The sequence below is a fragment of the Anas platyrhynchos genome, chromosome 5, assembly GCF_047663525.1.
Source record: "Anas platyrhynchos isolate ZD024472 breed Pekin duck chromosome 5, IASCAAS_PekinDuck_T2T, whole genome shotgun sequence".
Lineage (NCBI taxonomy): Eukaryota > Metazoa > Chordata > Aves > Anseriformes > Anatidae > Anas > Anas platyrhynchos.
In genome coordinates, this window is record NC_092591.1 from 57,107,982 (window position 1) to 57,129,289 (window position 21,308).

The following is a 21,308-nucleotide window of genomic DNA, read 5'->3' on the forward strand; positions in this document are numbered from 1 at the left end:
ACTTTGTGTGCACACAGGAAAAGAAACAAGGATGTTTCAAGTCCTGTGGGTAATAACTTGGAGTAATTTGTGATAACTACTTCTCAGGAAGTAGTTTTGTGACAAGTAATGAAATAATGCTCTCAAAAAAAAAAAAAGAAATGTGGGTTCTGCAAGTTACAGCTCTTTAAAAATGAAAACCAAGATTAAATAATTATTTAATATTCCTTGTGATTTCCTGAGGTGGTTTTATATGTATGTTTTTTATAAACCGCAGTTTATTAGAGCAACCAAGAATACTTTGGCATTCATGAGATTGAAGAAAAGAGAGTCAAAGAAGACTTTATAGACTTGAGCAGAAATTTTTCTATGTATCCAAAATCCAGTTTATTAATGCCAAGTACCACTTCACTAATAAATAGACTGAAAAGAATGGGCAGTGTGATCTCTGCCTTTTACAAATCATACTTGTTGACTACAGGGATAGGAGACAGGGGCACGAAGAGGTCTCTTCTGCTTATATTAGTCCAGAGAAATCTGGGATAAATCAAAAGAAAGACCCCCCCCCTGATGCACTCTGAGCAGAAGTGTCAGGAAATACGACAGAAAAGAGAATGGAATGATATAGGCAAAAATTTGATCAGTCATTTTTTCTAAGACATGAAAACAGATGTTACCAATTTTAAATTTAAATGCAGGTTTCCTAAGCAAACAGAGCAATGAAACAACTTGAACCCTGAGTGATGTCCAAAAAGAAAGTTGGAGCACATAAATGATAGATGTTAAAAACATGGGTTTCAAACAATGTTTAGAAACTATCTAGTTGATTTTCTTGATATAAAGCAAAACCAAATATACTGATGGAATTCCTAAAATTTTCCTTTCCCTTTCTTAGAAATCTTCTTAAAGTAACAGGAATGGCATAAATAGTCAGTAATGGTGACTTTGCTTGTTTTACACATGAAGAATTTATCCTAATATCTAGTTCAGAGTTGCTTTGCTGCTTTGCTGAAGTATTGCTTGAATCGGTCTCACTCTGGTGTGCAGAATGACTGAACACTGCCATCTTTTTAACAACTTCTTACAGAGATAAGTATCCTCATCCCCTCCAGCTTTCTTTTTATAGAAAGAAAAAAACAAAGTACGACGTTCAGTGTTTCCATATGAGTCATGTTTTCTAACCACCTTTGTGTTGGTCTCTGGATCTTTGTCAGTTTGTGTAATACTTTTTTTTTTTTTTTTTAAACCGCTGTGAAGCTTAGCCCAGTACTTCAGGTGAGACCTAATTAGTTCTGCATAGTGTGGAATAATTGACTCTTAGTTTTGCTTATCTGACTTTTGTTCATTATACTGTGAAATATTTGCCTTCTTCCTAACAGCAGCATGTTCTAATGTAGGGTATCCTGTTGCACAGAGCCACCTGGCACTTAAAAAACAAAAACAAATAGAATTCCTGTTTCATAAGTACAAGAGATTCAGTTGTATCAGGCCCAGGATTGGTACCTGTAAAAATCCTGTTGGGTTTCTGTCTAGTTTGGCTACAGACTGTTTTGATGTTTCTTAAACCATTTGCGCAGTTTACAGAAATTATCTCCGTAACTTCCTAGTTTGCTATATAGTTCAGTAGAACAGTCAAGGTCTAACACTAACTATGCTCTATATTCAATACTTAGAATTTTGTCAAAAAATAAAAAGCAAAAAATCTCTTAGTTAAAATACAGGCTTCATGAGACTTTTTCTAGCAAAGTTCCTATGTACATATTTTCGTTATTTTTTTGGTCCTTGTATATTGGTATACTTCAAGGAAGCATTAAGGATGCACTCTCAAAATCTCCTTTTCTTGAGGTGTTTCATAAAGTGAGCCAGGTACTATTGGAAACTCAAGTCTTAGATTATCACTATCATTTTGATGGTGAAATCTTTATTCATATGATTTCCCAGATCCACATTTCAGAGATGGGTAAGCCATGTCTGTGTTAGCTGTGTTGTGATACAACAGCACTGGAGGTGCTTTCAAGCTGGCATCCAGACCTTGTTCATTTCACAATCTTTGCTGTCAAATACTTTTATGATTAGGACTGTATGCTCCTTTGTGCTCAGAGCATATCAAGCACTCGTCTTCATGTTTACAGTCTTTGGACAAGAATTCAAACCATGTGCTCTGAAACCATTCTGTGATGCAAACCGAAGTCCAGTAAGTGAAGGTGATCAGATGAATGTCTAAAATGATCATTTCTTTCCTGTCTAAAACACTTGTATGTAACTGCCACATGCATATGCCCCTGATAAGGGGGCTTGGAGTAACAGCTTCCTAGCTATGAGAGAAATTTGGTTCAGATCCCTGACTTCATCAGCAGAAACCTTCCCATTTAATTCAGAAGATCATCTTTTCACAAAACAAAACAAAAGAAGTCAGCTAATATAGCATATAAAAGATACATATATATTGAAAATGGGCCAGATTCTTACTGTGCGGAGTATCGTTCTACTGTTCTTCATCACTTAACTTTAGACAAGATCTTAGTATTCCTATGAGTGATCCACAAACAGGTGGTATCAGGCAAACAAGCAATAAAGATAAATGGTAAAGTCTCTTAGTTTGGGAAGACCCCAAGGCATTTCTGACATGATTTAAGCCATTGTCTGGCTTAATTTGCTTTCCTGGCTCCTCCTGTATATGAAGAATGATTAATTTTTTAATTTTTTTTGTAAAAAAAAAAAAAAAAGTGCATGTGTTTTACCTACCCATCTGATAGAATCACAGAATCATAGAACAGGTTGGGTTGGAAGAGTCCTTCAAGATCATCTAGCTCCAACCCCCAGGGATGCCACCCACTGGATCAGGTTGCCCAGGGCCTTGTCCAATGTGGTTTTGAACACCTCCAGGGATGGGGCATCCACAGCTTCTCTGGGCAACCTGTCTCTGGGCAGTGCCTCACCGCTTTCTGAGTGAAGAATTTCCTCCTAGCTGCATTTCACAAGACAGCACCTTTCATAGTGATATGTTATTAATCCATCTTTCAGATAACTCATTGGTTTTATGGACAAAAGCAGCATGGCATCAGCACCGCTTTATGTACAAAGCCTGTCCACATACATGAATGCTGAGCAGTCGGCCTTGTAGAGGAAATTCTTTGGGCAACATTTTTTATAATCTTTTGTAAGACAGAACAATAGCTTCTAGATTGCTTGGGGGTACTTCTATAAATTAAATGAAACTATAAGCTTCATAACAAATCTAATATCCATAATGTAAATATAACACAAGTCATTGATATTGCAGAACATATGTGGTGGGGATGGAATTTACAATGCCAAGTTTATGACTTTTGTAGAGTAAAATCACAGGTATGCTTGTCCTAATGTTCAAGAAATCTGCTTGATGATTCGCTTAAAATTTATTTAGTTTCCTTTGATGTTTCATTACTGGAAATACTGTGTCTTTTAAGTTTCTTTTGTGGAAGTTTTTCAAATGGAGCTGTACTTAATGTTACGGTATTCTCTCAGGGGAGAATAAGTAATAGATTATACTGCAGAAACAAAATAGTAAGGTATTCAGCATTTCCTAAGGGATATTTGGAATAGTACCAGAGCACACTGTAGGAACACCAGTGGAGCCATCTAGTGTCTTTTAAAGAACATAATGGATTACCCATGGTTTTGCCAAGGCACAGGTAAATTTATTCAAAAAAAAAAAAAAAAAAAAAAGAAAGTTGTGTGTGTGTATTTTTTCCCTTGAAGTGCAAGTATTTGTAGTTATATTGGAGTCAGTAGCTCGACTTGTGAACAGGAACAGAAATATATTTGTATAATATCAAAAATGAAAGTTTTTTTTTTTTTTCCCCAGTGGGAATTGTGCTATCTGGTAACAAATTTTTCGCTAAAAGAGTATTGTAGCACATGGAGAGCAATGAAACTCCATTTACTGAAACTTCCAAAGATAAACCATGTAAGTAAAATTCAGTTATTTTGAGAATACGCAAAAATACAGGTTGTAAGACCTTGTACAGTTTGATTCTTAATATTTTCATGTCCTCAGGTAATGATGAGCAATATCCTGACAAGAATTCCACATCAAAAACCAAAAACTCTTCTATTACTTAGTACACAGATATGGAAAAAGAACCTGCTTGAAAGATACATGTAAATGATTCAGGACTAGCTTTTCAGCTGTGTACAAAACATTGCTAACAGTTAGTATTCCAGAGGATGTGTCAAACTACACTTACTTTATAATAGGAATAAAGATGCTAAACATTGCTTTAGCTTAATTCTGAGTTTATCTTTAAATATCTGAGAGAAATATTCACAAAACAGGATCAGTGATCTATAGTGTTCTCGAAGACTTAAATAATTTAAGTTCCTTTACCAACTTTATGCACAATATGCATTAAATCTTTTCACCTGCCTGAAGGGCCACCATGTAGCTGGAGTCCTTTAGAGTTTCTGGGACACAAGTTAAAAGGCAGGAAATTCCCATTAGTTATTAGGGAAAAAAATGCCATAAGGTTGGCAGTACTGGAGCAAGTTGCCCGAAGAGGTTGTGGAATCTCTGTATTTGGTGGTGTTCAAGGCTCAAGTGGACATGTCCTTAAGCAATCCTATCTGATTAGACTGCTTTGAGCAGGGGTTTGGACTAGATGGCATCTGGAGGTCTCTTCTGACATATCGCTCTCAGATTCTGTGGTTCTCAGGTAAAACAATGACACCCTCGAAAAAAGTTCTCCATAACAGTCTGAACATCTGCGTATGAAACAAATTCTTACGTAATTCTAGTTTTGAATAGCTTCAGTTTAAATAAATACCGAAGTAGGCTGTACTTGTTTTATGAAGCCTGCCAAGATCATGCTGTGTGTTTTCTGGCAGTCTCAAAGGGCTTTCTGTTTCACATGGAAATTACCAGTAATCTTTTTACCTTTAAGATCTTAGCCTCTAGTAAAGCTAGTAGTGCAAAAGAAAACTAGTCAAATTGGAGAACAGGCGACTACATGAAATACATGGAGATGTATTTAAAAACATAGAGAAGTACGGTGTGCAAAATACGAAGCCATCAACCTGAAGCTGCAAGTGTTCTTTTATAGATCAGCCAATCCTCCTTAATTCTAGTTGGAAAGAAATCTAGTTAAACTACTTCTGGAGTGAGGTGGTTTTGTTTTGGTGCTCCTTTTTGTTTGCTTTTGGGTATTATTTTTGTTGTTGGTGGTTTTGAGTGTTGCAGAATTTTCTTTTTATATCATGTTAAGTTAATGCCTTTAAACTATTTTATTGCTCTCTATGGAGAAATAGATACTGAGGTTTTCCTTCAATAATGAACAGAAGTGGGTGACCTTGGGGTTTTAATCATCCTTTTTAGCAACAAAGGGCTCTGGGAGTTGCTTTCTTTTCTGAATTTAAAAACACTGAAAATCATTTTATCTGGAATCAGTGTCTTTTTGAGCTTATTATCAGAATATAGAAGTTTCCAGTCAATATCTACTTTATGCTTTGTTCAAAAATCCCTGGTCATCACTTTGATTGGGAAAAATAAATAGAAAGAAGCCTTTTCACCGTCAGTGTTGTATTTATGCATTTCTCTAAATATAAAATGAGAAGTTCATGCCTAAGGGGTGCTTTATTGTTATGTTGGAGTGTGTTTGTACACATGTAAAATATATGATGTGTATGTATTCTGATAATCTTAAACACTTTTGGGATGAACTTTACAATGGAGTATTACAATAACTGTTCAAATATAAACATGCTGTGAGAGACTCTTAGATCAATGAATCCAATTGCTTGGTATTACAGGCCATTGCATAATTTAATCTCCTTCACTGTGCTCTATCTTAAAATGTAATTAGGAGTTCTATATGCAGTGCTCCAGCTATTCCAGAGTCTAATTTTTCATGATATGAAACTTTCTTTAAATTTCCGGTTATAGTAGTTACCTAATTTCATTTTAGTTAAATAGAATTAACTAATAGTTGATTAATATCTATTAGTTCTTTTCTCTCCCTGGCACTTAAAATACTCAATGGAGAATATTAACATCTATTCTTGGCCTTCTAGACTTGTTTTGCATACAAAAAAGGTTTTTTTTTTTTTTTTAGTTTCATCTTATAATCATAGCTCTCATTCATTCTACTTGTCCTATTAGAGCTTCTCTGTGCCAGTTCCACTTTGAGTTGCTCTCTTTTTGGTAAGGCTCCCGTAATGGCATTCAATACTCCAGATGATGTCTTACAGCTAATACTTTTCTATTTCTAGTGAAGGTACTTTTGACTTGTATGTTCTTGTGTCCCTTTTTATGGTTATGTTCACACTGCTGTTTACTGTTCGTTTTATGGTCAAATAAAACTTCACATTCCTTGTCCTCGTGGTCATGCCCAGATGACAAGCTTCAGCTCATACAAGCTTTCTCTTCTGTCAATTCAGTGCATGGTTTCGCATGCTACTCTGTTCAACTCATCCATTTCTCTTTGGTTGTTTCCCTGTGAACTTGGTCATCCTTTACTGGGATACTTATAATGAATTTAATTAAGTTGCTATAGTATTTCTAGGTTAATTGAAACTTGACTAAAAATACTTCTTTGGTTTTTCATTTTTAAGGATCATATTTCATGATAGTATAAATGGGTTTATGCAACAGCTTCTGGCCACCACATTTGTATAACTCCACATCGGGTTCTTTTTTGGGGTACTTTTAAAATTTAAGCTATAAATTTTGGCTGCTTAAAAAATCTTTGTTGATTGTGTAATTGTTTAGTTACCTTGTTACACCTGGTGTATGGTGATACACTGCTTTCATTTACCTCTGTATGTCTTCTGTTTCACAAATGATGCATATTATTTTTTTTAATTAAAACTCAACTGCACATATTTTCCCATTAAGGAGAAACTGAGCGGTAATTTAAAATTGCATGTATACTTTCAGGACTAAATAGCATTCAGTTTGAATATTCTCGTATTTCTCCAAATACTCACAACTTTGGACTTTGTGTAGTCATCTGAAGCTGTGAGTAACTAGACTGTGCATGTAGTTCCTGTACATACAAAGTGGTTGAAACTGTGAAATTTCACCAAAGACCTGAGGTATTCTTATTTCCTATATTCAATTAAAAGATAATTTACAGAATTTCTGGTTCTTCATTGTGTAAGAGGGAAGTCCATTTGAATACAGCATCTTCTGTGAAGGGAATATGTCAATACATGGAACAGCAATTGCCAGACAAGATTGTCACTAGCGAAATGCACTAGTTGAATTTGCCAGATCTTTTACAAGATTTTTCCTACATGACATAACAGAATTAGAATTTAACACAGAATTGTTGTTAAGATTCTACATGGATGCTAGCCAAGTGTTATTGTCAGAGCAATAAGATCTTAAGTTCCTAAACAAACTAGTTATATTTTTATGATCACATTCTGCAATTGAAATTCTTAAATTGGGGGAAAAGGTTGAGGTTCTGGGAAAATGAACTGCTGCCAAGCTGTATTTTAAGACAGCATTTTAATCATATGATTGTATTTTTATTCTTAAACACAATTGTAGTTCCCCTGTCTCAAAAAGGTTAAGACCTGGTACATGCAAAAATATGGAAGAGCAAGGCATTGTGACTTCTGTGATTCACAGTTGAATGATGCCCCTGCTTCACTTCTGTACTTATTTGCATTCTTCTTGGGTTATGCTCCTCATATTTCTCCTTCCCACAATTAGGCGTATATAGTGAGGAGATGTGACACTCACTGTCCAAGTGCTTGGATGATGCGCAGACAGTTTAATTCTTAAGGAGGGAGTCAATTAGGAATGCAGACATGCTTTTTATATGAGATAGCTTAGGTAAGACTGACAGGTGGGAAGAAAAAGTTACTTGTTTCATTTGTAATAAATTCTTGATGCCAGATGTATTCACTGTTAGTGTTCTAGGGTTTAAACAAAGAAATAGTTTGTCAAAAGAAAAAAAATTCTGTAAGGTTTTATCAGGTCACTCCAATACTGTCAGCTGCTGAACAATTAAGAAAAAAAAAAAAAAAGCTTCTGTGGCTTAGATTGTTTTTCCATTTATTATGTCACAGTATTACTATGGAGTCTCAAGGTCTAGACTCATATTTTGTTAACAAGGCAAAGGCTATGCAAATATATTCCAAGTATCAGTAGCAGCAGGTCTGTCAAAGCAACAATTATGCACAATCTTGAGCAAGCTCTCTCCATGAATGCCAGAATTTATGATGTGGAAAAAAAATGTGTAAATTTGCTTTGTTAGCTAAAGAAAATTTAACAATAGTTACATTTATGATTTTGTTCTGCAGGGAGGATAAAGATACTTTTTACATGCTGTATGTCTCTGTTTTTATAACAGTCTCACAAAATGTAAATCGAATTGCAATAGGAGTTGTTTTAAAACAATTGAATGCATGGGTGTAGGTAGGAGTAGCCTTTTTGACAGTTAATTGCATGTTGCTTTTTAAATCATCAGTGTACATCCTGTTAACTTCAAGTTCATGTTTTATATGCAGATAAATGTCAAAAAATAAAACCTTTTGTTCAATGAATACTCTTGGAAGCTGGATAGACATAGTTTAATCTTATAAACTGACTACACAATTGTTCTGCACTTTCTCTATAATCTTTTGTTTATGAACAGTTTACTATGTATTTCTGAAATTATGAGCATGTTATTAAGAGAAAGCACTGACCACTAATGATTTAATTTTCTTTGCTAGAAAAAATAACTTGATCTAATATTCTGTGTAAAAATGCCTTGTTCATTAATATCCGTTTTATGCAGAGAACAGTTAGTTACTGAAAAGTAAGGTATATTTAGACAGCACAAACCAAAATATTGCATGGAGGCAAAGCAGCTAGTAAGGAAAGTACACTTCTGAAGAACTTGTTTAACATAGAGAAGTTCTTGTTGTGTAAAGCCATAACATTTAATATATGGTATTTTGGTCATTATCCTTAGTTGATCCCAACTGATCAGTAAGTAACTGATCAGTAAACCTCGCTGAATGATAAAACTGTTTCTGTCCCTTGTCCCTAGCCTCAAACCTTGAATATAGGTTCAGATTTCACTGAGATAGGGCATTAGCACTGGGAATGCTGGTTGATATGATCTGCTCATTCCATGAATTTTGAAAAAAAAGTATCTACAGTTATTCTTGCTACAGTTTTAAATATTCTTATATTAATGAGCTAAAAAATGTTTCTACACAGCTCTAATGTTTGTAAGGTCGTTTTGTACCTATCACCCTATCCAGAATACAGGATATTCTGGAATATATGCAGAAATTCTTTTCATGTTCTGCAGGATTTTGGCAACTGAATTAAATGTAACTTTTCTTCATTCTAAGGCCAGTAGCAAAATTCGTTTTGGTTCAATTAAGCAGTATTGTGTCTGTAATGAAAGCATGAATTTTTGTGTGGGTTTGTGGGGCTGACCAGGAGAGTTTTATAAAAATATCTTTCTAAGGTTCTAGTGAATGGGGAAATAATAAATAAGATTTATTAATTCAAATGTTACTTTACTACCTTCTTTTTTTTGTTGTTGTTTAAGTGAAAAATGCTCTTAGAAATAGAACTGAGTAACGAGATGAATATTCACCCTTTAAAAGTGATTGTGTAAACTGCTAGTAGAAATGCTGCAAGACCATCAAATCTTCTTGCAGTAATTATTAAAGTAATTATAGTTATCAGGAGATCTGAAATAAGAGTCAGCTTGACTGTTTTATGTAATAAATGCCTATTGGATCTGATGGGCTGGTGTGGTTTTGTTGGCTATTAAAATTATTATGGTAAGTCTTTTCTTATTTCAGAATTATGCTTTATACTGTCCACTTGTGCTGGAATGGAAGTAGAACCATGGTGGTTGAGCATTTTTGAAAGTTCATCTGGTGTTTTGGCCACCTGATTCACTGTTTTGCGCAGCCAGTGGTTTCTAACTTCAAGTCCATGTTCTGTCTCTTTATTTGTGCTGCACTGTGTTCCATGGAGGTTATGTGAGGTAAACAGGAGAGGGAATGAAGACTAGTACAAAATGCACCAGAAGTGTAAAGGAAGCTGGTTAGGTTTAAAGTCTATGTTAATAAAGCTGAGGGTCACAATGAGTGTTTGGTAGATCTGAGATGATGATAGCGGTATTCAACTGGTTTTACATTATGTCCAGTGAACCTTGTAAAATAGGCTGTCTGATTGATGTGAATGGTAATCTGAAGAACATCTCAAAATAAAATCCACAGGTAGTGCAATATAAAGTTAGAGAAAGATTTATGATTCTTCTGATGGCTGATAGTTTATTCTTTGAACTGTCAGGTCCCATGAATGAGAGGCAAATTGTTCTAATGGTTTGGTTTCCTTGGCACATCTGAAAGATGACAGCATATTGCATATTTTGCGTATATTATGTAATAAAGGTGGCGTGCATAACAAAAAATTACATATCTTATAACAAAGATTTTACCTCTGGCTAGCTGCAAATTGCATAAAATAGTATAATTTTCTCCTATTACTCAGCAAAACTTTGTGTTACTTAAGAAACATAAAAATATTTTTCTCAAATTTTGGCGAGGCGTATAGTTTTGAAAATTGCTTCAATAATCACCAGTCCTATTCTATTAGTTTTCCATTTGCCCTGAAAGAAATTACTTCCTTAATCTTTAATTTAGCCAGAGATTAACATAGTTCATTAGTAACTTACTTTTTCATATTTTATTTTGACTGGCTTAAATATAATCATCTTTCATTAAAAAAAAAAAAAAAAAAAAAAAAGAAAGTGTACTACGGTAAGATTTCTCACGTATTGTATGGAAATCATTTTTGACATGCTTTTGTTTAAATACATTTATGTTTTCCTTTAATTAAAGCAGCATTTATAATTCCTTCAATAGTGGGCAGTATTTTTGACTAAAAATGTGTTGCTGGACACAATAGTGGATACTATTACTTTTATTACTATTTACTTTAGATAGAAGCAAAAATGAAGCTTAAATTAATGAGCAATCTGTTTTCAGGCATCCTGAAATTTCTTATGGGTATGTCTGAGAGGACATTAGACACAATTTTTGGTGTCTGGATTAAATGAGACGTGAGTAGCCAAGATAACATCATTTTATGGAATCTGTTGGTTGGGTATGAAGGACAGAAGATTTATTGGAAGCTATAGGAGAGCATTTAAAGCAGCAAATAACTAGTTTCATAATGGATTGAATAGGAGGCTGTATGAGAGGTGGAAGAAGGACAACTGACATGAAGAAAGAGAAAAGCAAGTGTAATCATCCTTGGTATTAGTTTTGACAGTGTGAGGTATTGAGTGTTCTGCAGGTTAACATAAAAGGGGTTTTTGTTTGCTTTTGTCTGTGTGATGTCTTCAATGTATATGGAAAGAAGCATTTAACTTCTACAATGTACGTATATCTTTTATTGTTTTCCCAAATCTTAAGTCAGAGCAAATGGTACATAAATGTTCACCAAGTGTTGAAAACTTATAGGTAACATTTCTGTGATCACCACATGCACAACAAAATTGTGATTATCTCCCTGAAATTTGAAAATATGAACTTCCTTGGTTCTATGCAAGTTGTTTTTCACACATGCTTCTTCCCATCTTCAGGTCTTTGTTAGATCAGTGGTGGTGATTTGGTTTTGTAATTTTGTAATACAAAACCCAACCTAGACTGAACTGTTAGTTCTCAAATAGATATAAAATAAAGCTGGAAATGTAACGACAAGGTTCCTTTATAAGTTGCTATATGTAATTTTTTTACTACTATTTTTTTTTGTTTGCAAACATGAACAACTTCCATTTGCTAAAGGTAATACATGTATAAAGTTTTTTTAGAGAATATAGAGATACATATACAGAGAGGGGGGTTGCACTGAAGCAGAGTAACACTCATAACAATTCCTAGGTGGGATGGTGAAAGTTCCAGGTATTTACAAATGCTGTGCTTTGTCTTTTGCTTCTGTGTCTGGTTCAGAGCAGCAGTGAGGAGAAGTCACTCACAGTTGTCTGACAGCTGCTGAGTGACCTAGGTGAAGTGAGTCAATGCTATCAAACCAGGTCTGTACCAATGTCCTCATGACAGCTGGTGCTAATTGGTACCCCTGCTGACAGTCTCAGTGGAATTAGTAAATTAAAGTACCAGACTGGTCTTCTCAACTGATGTGCATTGACAAGAGTTAGCTGAAAAGTCTATTTATTTATTTATTTTCAGTTCTCTCAAAGAAACCATTTACTCTGGTTGAGTAGACGGTAGCTTTTGCTGCTGGCAAGGGTTCATCACTTCCTGACATTGTGTGTATTCATACGTAGAATTTGTAAGGGTAGCAATGGTGAAAGATCAAGAGCAAGTATTGTTATATGCACATAAAAAACTGCTGAAGCACCATGAAAGCGTAATCACGGTTTTCTGTGAAATTACTTGTGATTGATGTCACAGCAACCTCTGTGACAACTCAGAGAAACTAGATATGAGAAAAGATTTTCTCTGTTTATTTTGTAAAAGTTATATTCATGCTTTACTTTTTCTTCTGTGTACATCCCTCTCAGTTGAGTGAAATAAGAAATATTTTTATGAAGCATTGTAAAATGCCAGAGATTAACTGAAAGCAAAAGAGCCTGGAATACATTAGTCTTTGAACTCTTCTCTCTTTCTGATTTGGTTCTTTAATAAAAATGAGAACTGTGAATCCAGTACCGTCTGTCAAAATTACAATGCTATGTGTCATAGTATAAATAATAATAAAATACTGTGTTATGATCTGAACAAAGGGTCTTGAACCTGAGGTTGTGTCTTATTTTTAAACTATTGCAAACAGTACAAGAAACCTGAAAGCTCTTGAGGTTGTTATGCAACAAAATCCATTAGGGCCCCCAAGAACTTACGTAGCAGATGAAATAACTTTATATTATTTTTAAAATTGACTTAGGTTGTCCACGTGTCCCCAGTGTTCCTTTACATTCTTGGAGAATGAGCATGCTGAATATTTTGAGAAGACTGCTTGATGGCAACAGTTGAAAATTTACCAAAATTTACAATTATGCTTAAAAAAAAAATATTAAAAAATGATGAGTATTGTGTGCTTTTTACATCCTCAAACCACAATCTAATTGTCTTTGCTTTCTAAATATATTCAAGTCACTCAGTGTTAAACCTTTTACATCTTATTTCTCCATTTGTACGTTGGAGTTACAAGCTCTTCATAGTGGTTTTACGTTTCTAAAACACTTGGAATATGTAAAGTGGTGTTCAAGTACCAAGTTTAAATATTTTTCTCTTAAGCAAGAGACAATTGGTTTTAGTTAGACCATAACCTTCTAAGATCACCTACAATGCTTAAAATGTTCTCTTTGTGATCCTTGTCTTGACAGCTTTTTTTAGTATCCCCAAGACTACCTGCAATCTCCCCCACTCCATTCACATGCCTGGTGACAGGACAAGGGGGAATGGGCTAAAGTTGCACCAGGGGAGGTTAGGTTGGGTATTAGGAAGAACTTCTTTACTGAAAGGGTTCTTAGGCATTGGAATAGGCTGCCCAGGAAAGTGGTGGAGTCACCATCCCCAGAGGTCTTTAAAAGGCGTTTAGATGTAGAGCTTAGTGATATGGTTCAGTGGAGGACTTATTAGTGTTAGGTTAGAGGTTGGACTCAGTGATCTTGGAGGTCTCTTCCAACCTAGATGATTGTGTGATTCAGTCTTGGTCTGTAATGTTTGGATATGCATACTTTTATCCGGCTTCTTAAGCATGAACTTTCATCTGATACTTAGGGATGTTCCTTATTTTACCTTTCCTGCTATTTCCAGTAAGCATTGTTTTTGCAGTATATTAAGACAAAGGGGATAATGGACAGATTTGCACTCTAGGTAAGTGTGGTCATGGAACATAAATCCACTAATGTACAAACAAAACATCGGACCACTGGAGAAAAAAGCAAAAAAAAAAAAAGTGTAAAGAATTTCCACATTCCTTGGGAGAGCCAAAGGTCCATGACTGTAGGAAACACTTCTTAGAGTAGGGTATGCAGTTTTATTTGTTTGAATATTTATTTGAGGCTATTTTGGAAATAAAACTTACAGGCTATGTGAACAAAAATGTGAAGGTAGAAGGAGTTGACAAATTCAAACATTTTTGGAAAAAATTGTGCATAACAGTTATGATTTGAACAGAGGCATGGTAGACAAGGGAAGAACTTTATTATGTTCAAATAAATGCTTCTCATTGCTTGATGAAATACTGTTCTTTAAATAAATATCATGTTCATCATCTAATAGATTAGTCCTTATCATTACTATCATCATTGTTACCATCCTATGGATAAAAAGAGCTGGTATCTGTTTTTGTTTTCATAAGGTAATAAATGATTGCTCATACCTGTGTACTTGGTTTGAGTAATTAAATGTTTTGAGATACCCAAGGTGTTTAAAGTTGTTTCTTTGGATTCGCAAGGTAAAAGGAATTCAGAGAACTGACTTGTTGTTTTAATATAGTCATTATAATCTCATGAAAGGCATCTGCTTTTAGTAAAGATTTAAATTAACCAAGAGACCTCTATCCACTATTGATACAAAATGAAGTGTATAACAAACAGGAGGGTATATTTTCATGCAGCTGAAGGCTGACATCAAAATGTCAATCTTTTTTTTTTTTTTTTCCTGTCTTTCTTTGTGAACACTAAAACATTTTCCAGATGAAGCATCTATCTCCCAAATCGTAAATTTCAACTTAAATCAAATATGCCCGTTTAATTACCTTTTCCTAATCACAAAGGATTGGCAGTCCACATATGCATGATTTCTTTAAAGAAATATAATAAAATTTCTAGCATTTCTATATGAATATAGTTCAAAATAATTTTTCAGAATGTTTAGTAGCACAATACAGCACTGTTTCATAGCTGCCAATATGGACTACTGTCAGAGGAACTAGACAATGGCAATTTATATTTTTTTCCAGATCTCATTCGTTTTCATCTCTCACATACAGAATTGTGAAGTTCATTTCTTCATTCAAGTTACAAAGTTAGAAACACTGCTATGTTGGACAAAGTGCAGATTTTCAAGAAAATTCCTTGTATTTTATTGAAGGGAAATGTAGTCTCAGAGCTGTAACTATTTAGCGAAAATTAAACTATTTTAAGTAGATAGTAGTGCTTTTTAGGAACTGTTAGTTCAGCTGAATAGTTGAATTTAATTATGTACTGGGCAGTAGTCAATTCAGACGTTTGCATGTGTGATCATGATATCCCTCATGAAATTCATTCATTCAAGGTATTTCCCAGCTGATATTCGATATTAAGTTAATTCCTTCTACTCTAACGAGGATACCACTATATACCTAAATGTTCTTCCATATGGTTGTGTGCTCATAGCTTCTTCATTTGAGCTAAATGTTTTCTCTTTTTTCCTTCATAGCGTATTCTTATTCCAATTGGATGTGTGCAGAAGTACTTCTGATTCTCTGTTCATGCACTCTCTTAAAACAGTAGTCTCTGGAGTCAACTAGGTTGTCATAACGCCAGTTGTGTTGATCTTAAACTGACCTGAAAGAAGGATTAGACTGAAGCTGATTTTTTGAAAAAGTGTGTTGGTTGTTTTTGTTTGTTTGTTTGTTTTCCAAAATAACAGTAATGTTGACATCCCAAAAGAGATGCAGGCAGCTGTTCTTTTGTAGCAAAGAATTGAGCTCTCCATCCGTTCTACCACCCATGGAACTCTGACAATGATATGAGTTAACTTAGCTGGCCTTATAATAATTGCAACTCTAGTCCATGGGGCTGAGGAACAATAGGTCCTCAAACTATTACCAAAACTCTGATGTGGAGTCAGTGGCTTCTTTTTAGGGGCAGAAATATATTCGGTCAGTGCGTTGGTGGTTTGTTTTTTTCGCCTTTTTTTTTTTTTTCCTGGTACTGATTAAAAGTGCAGCAGCATACTGGTTAACATTCTTAAATCTTTGTGAAATTGTTTTTTTTGACAATGTATGAGTAAAGCAGTGGTTTAATTGTAGGTCACCTTATAATAGACCAGAATCAAAAGCACATGCTTAGACACACTTGCAAGAAAGAAACGGGCACCTCAGAGATATTTTTTCTTTTGACTTTCTCCAGTACAGAAATATTAAGCAAGAAACACCTTAAAGGTTAAGAAAAAAGAATGAAAAGCACAAAAACATACATAAAGCTCTGCTCTAACCAGTGTTCAGGTGCCTATGCTGAAATGTTTTCTCTGCTTATGATCCAGTGCACCTAATTTTGCCTAACTATTTTTGAATCAACATGTTCCCTAAAAACAAGTGTTTGTCCCACATCAAGAACCAAGGATTTTTTCCTAGCAAATAAGCATTAACCACAAGGCTGGGCAGTCATATTCGGTCTTGTCAGTGTTTCATGTAGGTCCAAGAAATGTACCTTCTTTTCTGCACTTAACTAAGGGTCATGCCCAGAGCAGGAGATTCCCTGGTGGTCAGAGCATTCTCATCAAATGTTGAAGATGTCACTTTGATTTCCCCCATGTTGAGAAATTAAACTGAAGTCAGTTCTATGATTTTCTTGTGAGCATTTAGAGTACTTTGAGATTAAGCAGGAAGGAAGACAAACTTAAGTAGCTACTGATAAGTGGGTTGGATGGTTCTGCATGCTGGCATGTGAAATGTACCTAAACCATTACTTTGGGAATAGTCCCATTGCTTAAGAGACAAGTGAGCATTACTATCTAATTCCTGCTGTACAAGAGGAGAGCACTGCACTGTTAAAATTGAGGCTTTTTATTTGTGATTTTCTTACAGGAAACAGATTCGAGCTCTTCTAGGACAGTTTAGCCAGTCAGAGGCTTTGTTAATCTCATCTGGAGTTGAGCCAGGGACTCTAGATGGAGTTCTCTTGGATGCTGGCTGTTCTTCTATGCAATTTGATACACCTGAAAGAGGTTTTTCCCTGCAGAAGGATGGACCTCTGGACATGAGGATGGATGGTGACAGGTACGTGTGCATGTCATTTCCTTTTAAGCTAGAGAATGGCCGTTATAAAACAATGTCTAATTTTGCACAAATATACTATATATCTTATGCCACAAAGGTTTTTTTTTTTCAGCCTTAAACTTAAAATCCTGGTTATGTTCTTTTTCTTCTTTAGATAAGACGAATGTTACAGTGATGATTAAATTAATTAAACCAATAATGTTTTCTTAACTCTATCAATAAAATTTTACATTTTTGGTGTATATGGTATACAGTTACAGGGACAGTTTTTACTGTAAGACATATATTTCTGATAACATTGTGGAGAGCAAAAAGAGCTGCCAAATATGTTGACAGGACACCGAGTTACCTAGAGCCTTGAGGTATATTTCCTAGTTCTCTTTCCATATTGAATTTCACAAGGAAGATTGGAGGCTTTAAAAAAAAAGAATATTAATTAGAATTTCTTTTTCCCTTAATTGGGAAGTGAGTGCAAAAGGCAGATTGTTAAATATAGTGTTTCTCTCTTCAATGTCTGGCTGGGTTGCCCCAAGACCTGTATGGTCTACATGGTTCCTATGAAACCTTCCACGACTTTTTTAAGTTGAGGCCTGTTGTCTTCCTTCTATTTTTGCAGTTTTTCTGACAATGTAATCTGCAGGCTGACAATTCTTTACTGCAATCACTTTCCTTTTTTGCTGCACTTTCTGTTTGTGGAATGTCTGCTTGACTGTGTTTGGTTGCTCTGTCAGGGAAGAAGCAACTTCTCTCCCTTCTGCAATGGCCATCTGACCCAGTTACTTCTCTGTAAAAGGAATATAAAGTAACTTTTAAAAAAATCAAAACAAAACAAAAAAGCAACCAGAAATGCCATTTATGACACCTGCCAATTAAAATCCGTTAAGTATTGCAAGCTTGCCTTAGTAGTCTTGGAAGTTTCCTTTCACATTGTGTATGAGGCACGTGAGGCTTACTTAATTGTCAATTTATCAATTGTTAAATAAATAATCTCTATTTAAATGATCAGAATTGGTGTTGAGTTCATTGAAAAGCATGAAATTCAATGGCATAATGTTATTTTCTACTTATGCAGCAGTTTTCGTCTTTTAACAGCCTAATATATGCCTAATATAGCATTGCGATTTTCATGTGAAAAGACAAAGATCTGTGTTTTGTAGATGATGGCAGTAATTGTATAATGCATTACTAAGAGAATGAACATTTCTTTGCCTTGTGTTTTGATGAACCTGTAGTCTTAAGAAATGTCATTTGGACTTTTGTTGTTCACATAGAGCCTATGTGAAGACTGTGGAAGCCTCTGTTTCTAAGCAATTGTCTTAACACATTAAAATTTCAGTCTTAACACAGCAAATTTCATGATGCTGCCTTTTTCCAGTTTTGTATAAAAAGCTCACGTGATCGTACTGGGATTGAGCCCTCTGATCTCCAAAGTCTGAACTTGTGGCTTGTATTTGCATCATGAGGATACATATGTATAACTGTATATAAGAACAAAGGCTACCTGTGGCATAACAAAAGCCTTCTGCTACAGTTGTTGCTATGGTACTCCTTGCCTCTGATTTCTAAGTTTTGTTATCTTTTATAAGATACTGCAGGAGAGTAATGAATGCCTGAAAAATATTCTGCACGTTAGTGCCTTTTTAGAAGAGAATTTATTAAGTAGGTTATATGTTTTCTCCACATTAGTAAACACTTCTGTGATCTGTGACAACACAGATCTGAAACACTTCTGTGAACTGTTTCAATAGCATAAGGACACAATTTAAAAATAAATTAATATGTACGACTTATACCATTTCAATTCTAACAGTTCCTTTCATTTGCAATATTATGTCATTTGAATTCTCTCAAAACAACGTTTGGGTATAAGTTCTTACATCTTTTAGTGAAAAGTAAAGTTAAACTATTTTCATAAGCAGTTGTTTTCATAGCAGGAGATGTGAAAGAAAATATCTTTGAAATCAGTTCCAAATAAAAAACAACATATAATGCAAGGTGACTAAATAAACCCATAAGGGGTAAGTTTATATTCTAAAGATGTCTAAATAGGAACAGTCACACAGCATTTCCATTTTAATGTGATACTGACATGTATTTATTCCTGTCAACTCATTAGGCATAGTTTATGATTGTACTTAGAAGTTTCAGCTGTTTTAATTGATGTTAAGGAACAAACTATTTAAAGTTGCTAGAAATAGGATTTAAAAGGTACAAACGAGATCTGTTTTCATAGGGTTGCTGTCTCTTACTTGAAAACCTCAAAGGCACTTGTATGCAGTGTGTGTGTTTGACTTTATGTCTCAATGCTATGAAGCTTCACCTCTTGTCAATGAAAACTGACGTCAGTGAACTAATTGGCTCTTCTTGTGCGTAGGTACCCTGACATGCCCACTGCTGCTGATGTTGTGAATGCTTTAGATCAACAGGCACTTGCGTCCATCCTGAGAACATACGGGGAGGAGAGGCACGCCAAGAAAATCGCTTCAGCCATCGTTCAGGCACGCAGCATATATCCCATCACCAGAACTCAGCAGCTTGCAAGCATTGTTGCAGGTACCCTCATTAATTCTTCACAGTGGCTGAGAGAGAAAAAATATTAATCCCCAAAGTCCCAGAGGGATCTATTTGTACTTGAAATCATGCAGGATCTAATCCTGCCTATTCTGCTCTGATGTCAGCTCTCCTTTTTTTCCCCCCATAAGATCCCACTTCTTATACTGTATTTCACCGATTAGCTTAATAATAGATTTTACATGAAGTGATTTATCATTTTGTCAACGAAGTTGAAACACAGAATGACAGCAGCCTAGGGAATTCTTTGTCCCAGCTATTGATAAGCATTCAAATAGATACGTCATATGCATCTCTTTGTTTTAAATTTCTACATTTTAATATTTTGAGGGGAAGTACTATGGCAGTTTCCAGTTATGAATGAAATTAGATTCAATCTCTCTGCTTAAAGAATGAGGAAGCAAAAAGTAAAGCAATACGTAGCTTGCTTCACCTTGTGAATGCCAACTAGATCAGCCTGAAGCGCCTATTGAAACACTTCATCTTACTTGCTCTTCACTGTAAACAACTTGAACAAAATCTAGTTAGACAGGAGCTGTGCTCACATCGAGAACCTTCACATTTGTGTTCTCGAGTGAAAATTTTCCAGCAAAAAAATAAGATACTTTCACTGTGCCTTAACAATATAACATATAAGGCTGTTTTTAATCTATTTATTTAATTATTTATTTATTTATGTATTTATTTATTTATTTTTAACCAAGAAATGAAAATGACTGGGTCTCGTCACAAAATGCCCTAAATTGTTGACTCCTTTAACCTTTAAAATGGCTATCCGAATTTAACATTTAGTAAAGATTAGTGTTACAAGTCCTATCTGCATAAAAGCCTTTAAAACTATATTGTTTTCATAAAACTGTGTATTCTTCCTGAGGAGAGGAAATGGAGAGGGAGGTGCCGATCTCTTCTCCCTGGTGATCGATAACAGGAAGCACAAGAACAATGCAAAGCTGCTCCAGGGGAGCTTCAAACTGAACATTAGGAAAAATGTCTTCATCGTGAGGGTGGTCAAATACTGGAAAAGGCTTCCTAGTCAAGTGGTTAATGTGCTGTGCCTGTCGGCATTCAAGAGGAATTTGGATAATAACCTTAACAATATGCCTTAACTTTTGGTTAGCACTGAACTGGTCAAGCAGTTGGACTAGATGATCTTTGTAGGGTGCTTCCAACTATTCTATTAAATTCTACTTAAACTGTAACTTTAATTTAAAAAATATAATTATTGATAACTAATAGAACAGTGACTAATAATTGTGATATATAGTGATAGATAATTGCCTACCTTAAGAGCTTAAGTTTAATAGGGACTTACTTTTAATGGCTTTAGGATCACAAAGAAATTAAAAGGCTTTGAGTTGTATAAACCAGGATACTTGAGCAAAATGTCCACTTTAAACCAGGCCCAAAGTCTAGCTGATATGATTACAGGACCTGAAGACACTGCTTGCAATAAGCCCCTGTTGTAAATGTGTAGTAGGGTAATGAATGTGGGGAATAAATAATATTAAAGAATATATGAGTCTTTAATAAAACCTGAGAATTTGCATTTCTAAAATGATCATTATCATCAACTTTATGAAGTAATAATTTAGTTTTGTCAGATGTATCTCATGCTCTTTGAAACAACTATTGATAAAAAATATACCATTATTGAGATTAAAGCAGCCATGTTGCTATGCTAAAGATGTAATGTGTTCTACGCTGTAAACAAGCAGTATGGTAACCTCAAAAATAATTCTGCCAACTAGCTTGGATTCAAGAAAAATAAAATTATTAGTGTAAAAAAGAGATTGATCAAAGATCC

General features: G+C 34.9%; 1 protein-coding gene across 4 annotated transcripts in view; it reads left to right on the forward strand.

The window, feature by feature from the left end:
- Positions 1-21,308, forward strand: part of METTL15 (methyltransferase 15, mitochondrial 12S rRNA N4-cytidine) — a 94,782-nt gene that overhangs the window by 64,687 nt on the left and 8,787 nt on the right. For all 4 annotated transcript variants that reach the window (XM_027458141.3, XM_038180195.2, XM_038180194.2 and 1 more), the window contains 2 exons: positions 16,742-16,933; positions 19,308-19,486. In XM_027458141.3, the coding sequence (XP_027313942.3) occupies positions 16,742-16,933; positions 19,308-19,486 (371 nt within the window). The remainder of the gene's footprint in view (positions 1-16,741; positions 16,934-19,307; positions 19,487-21,308) is intronic.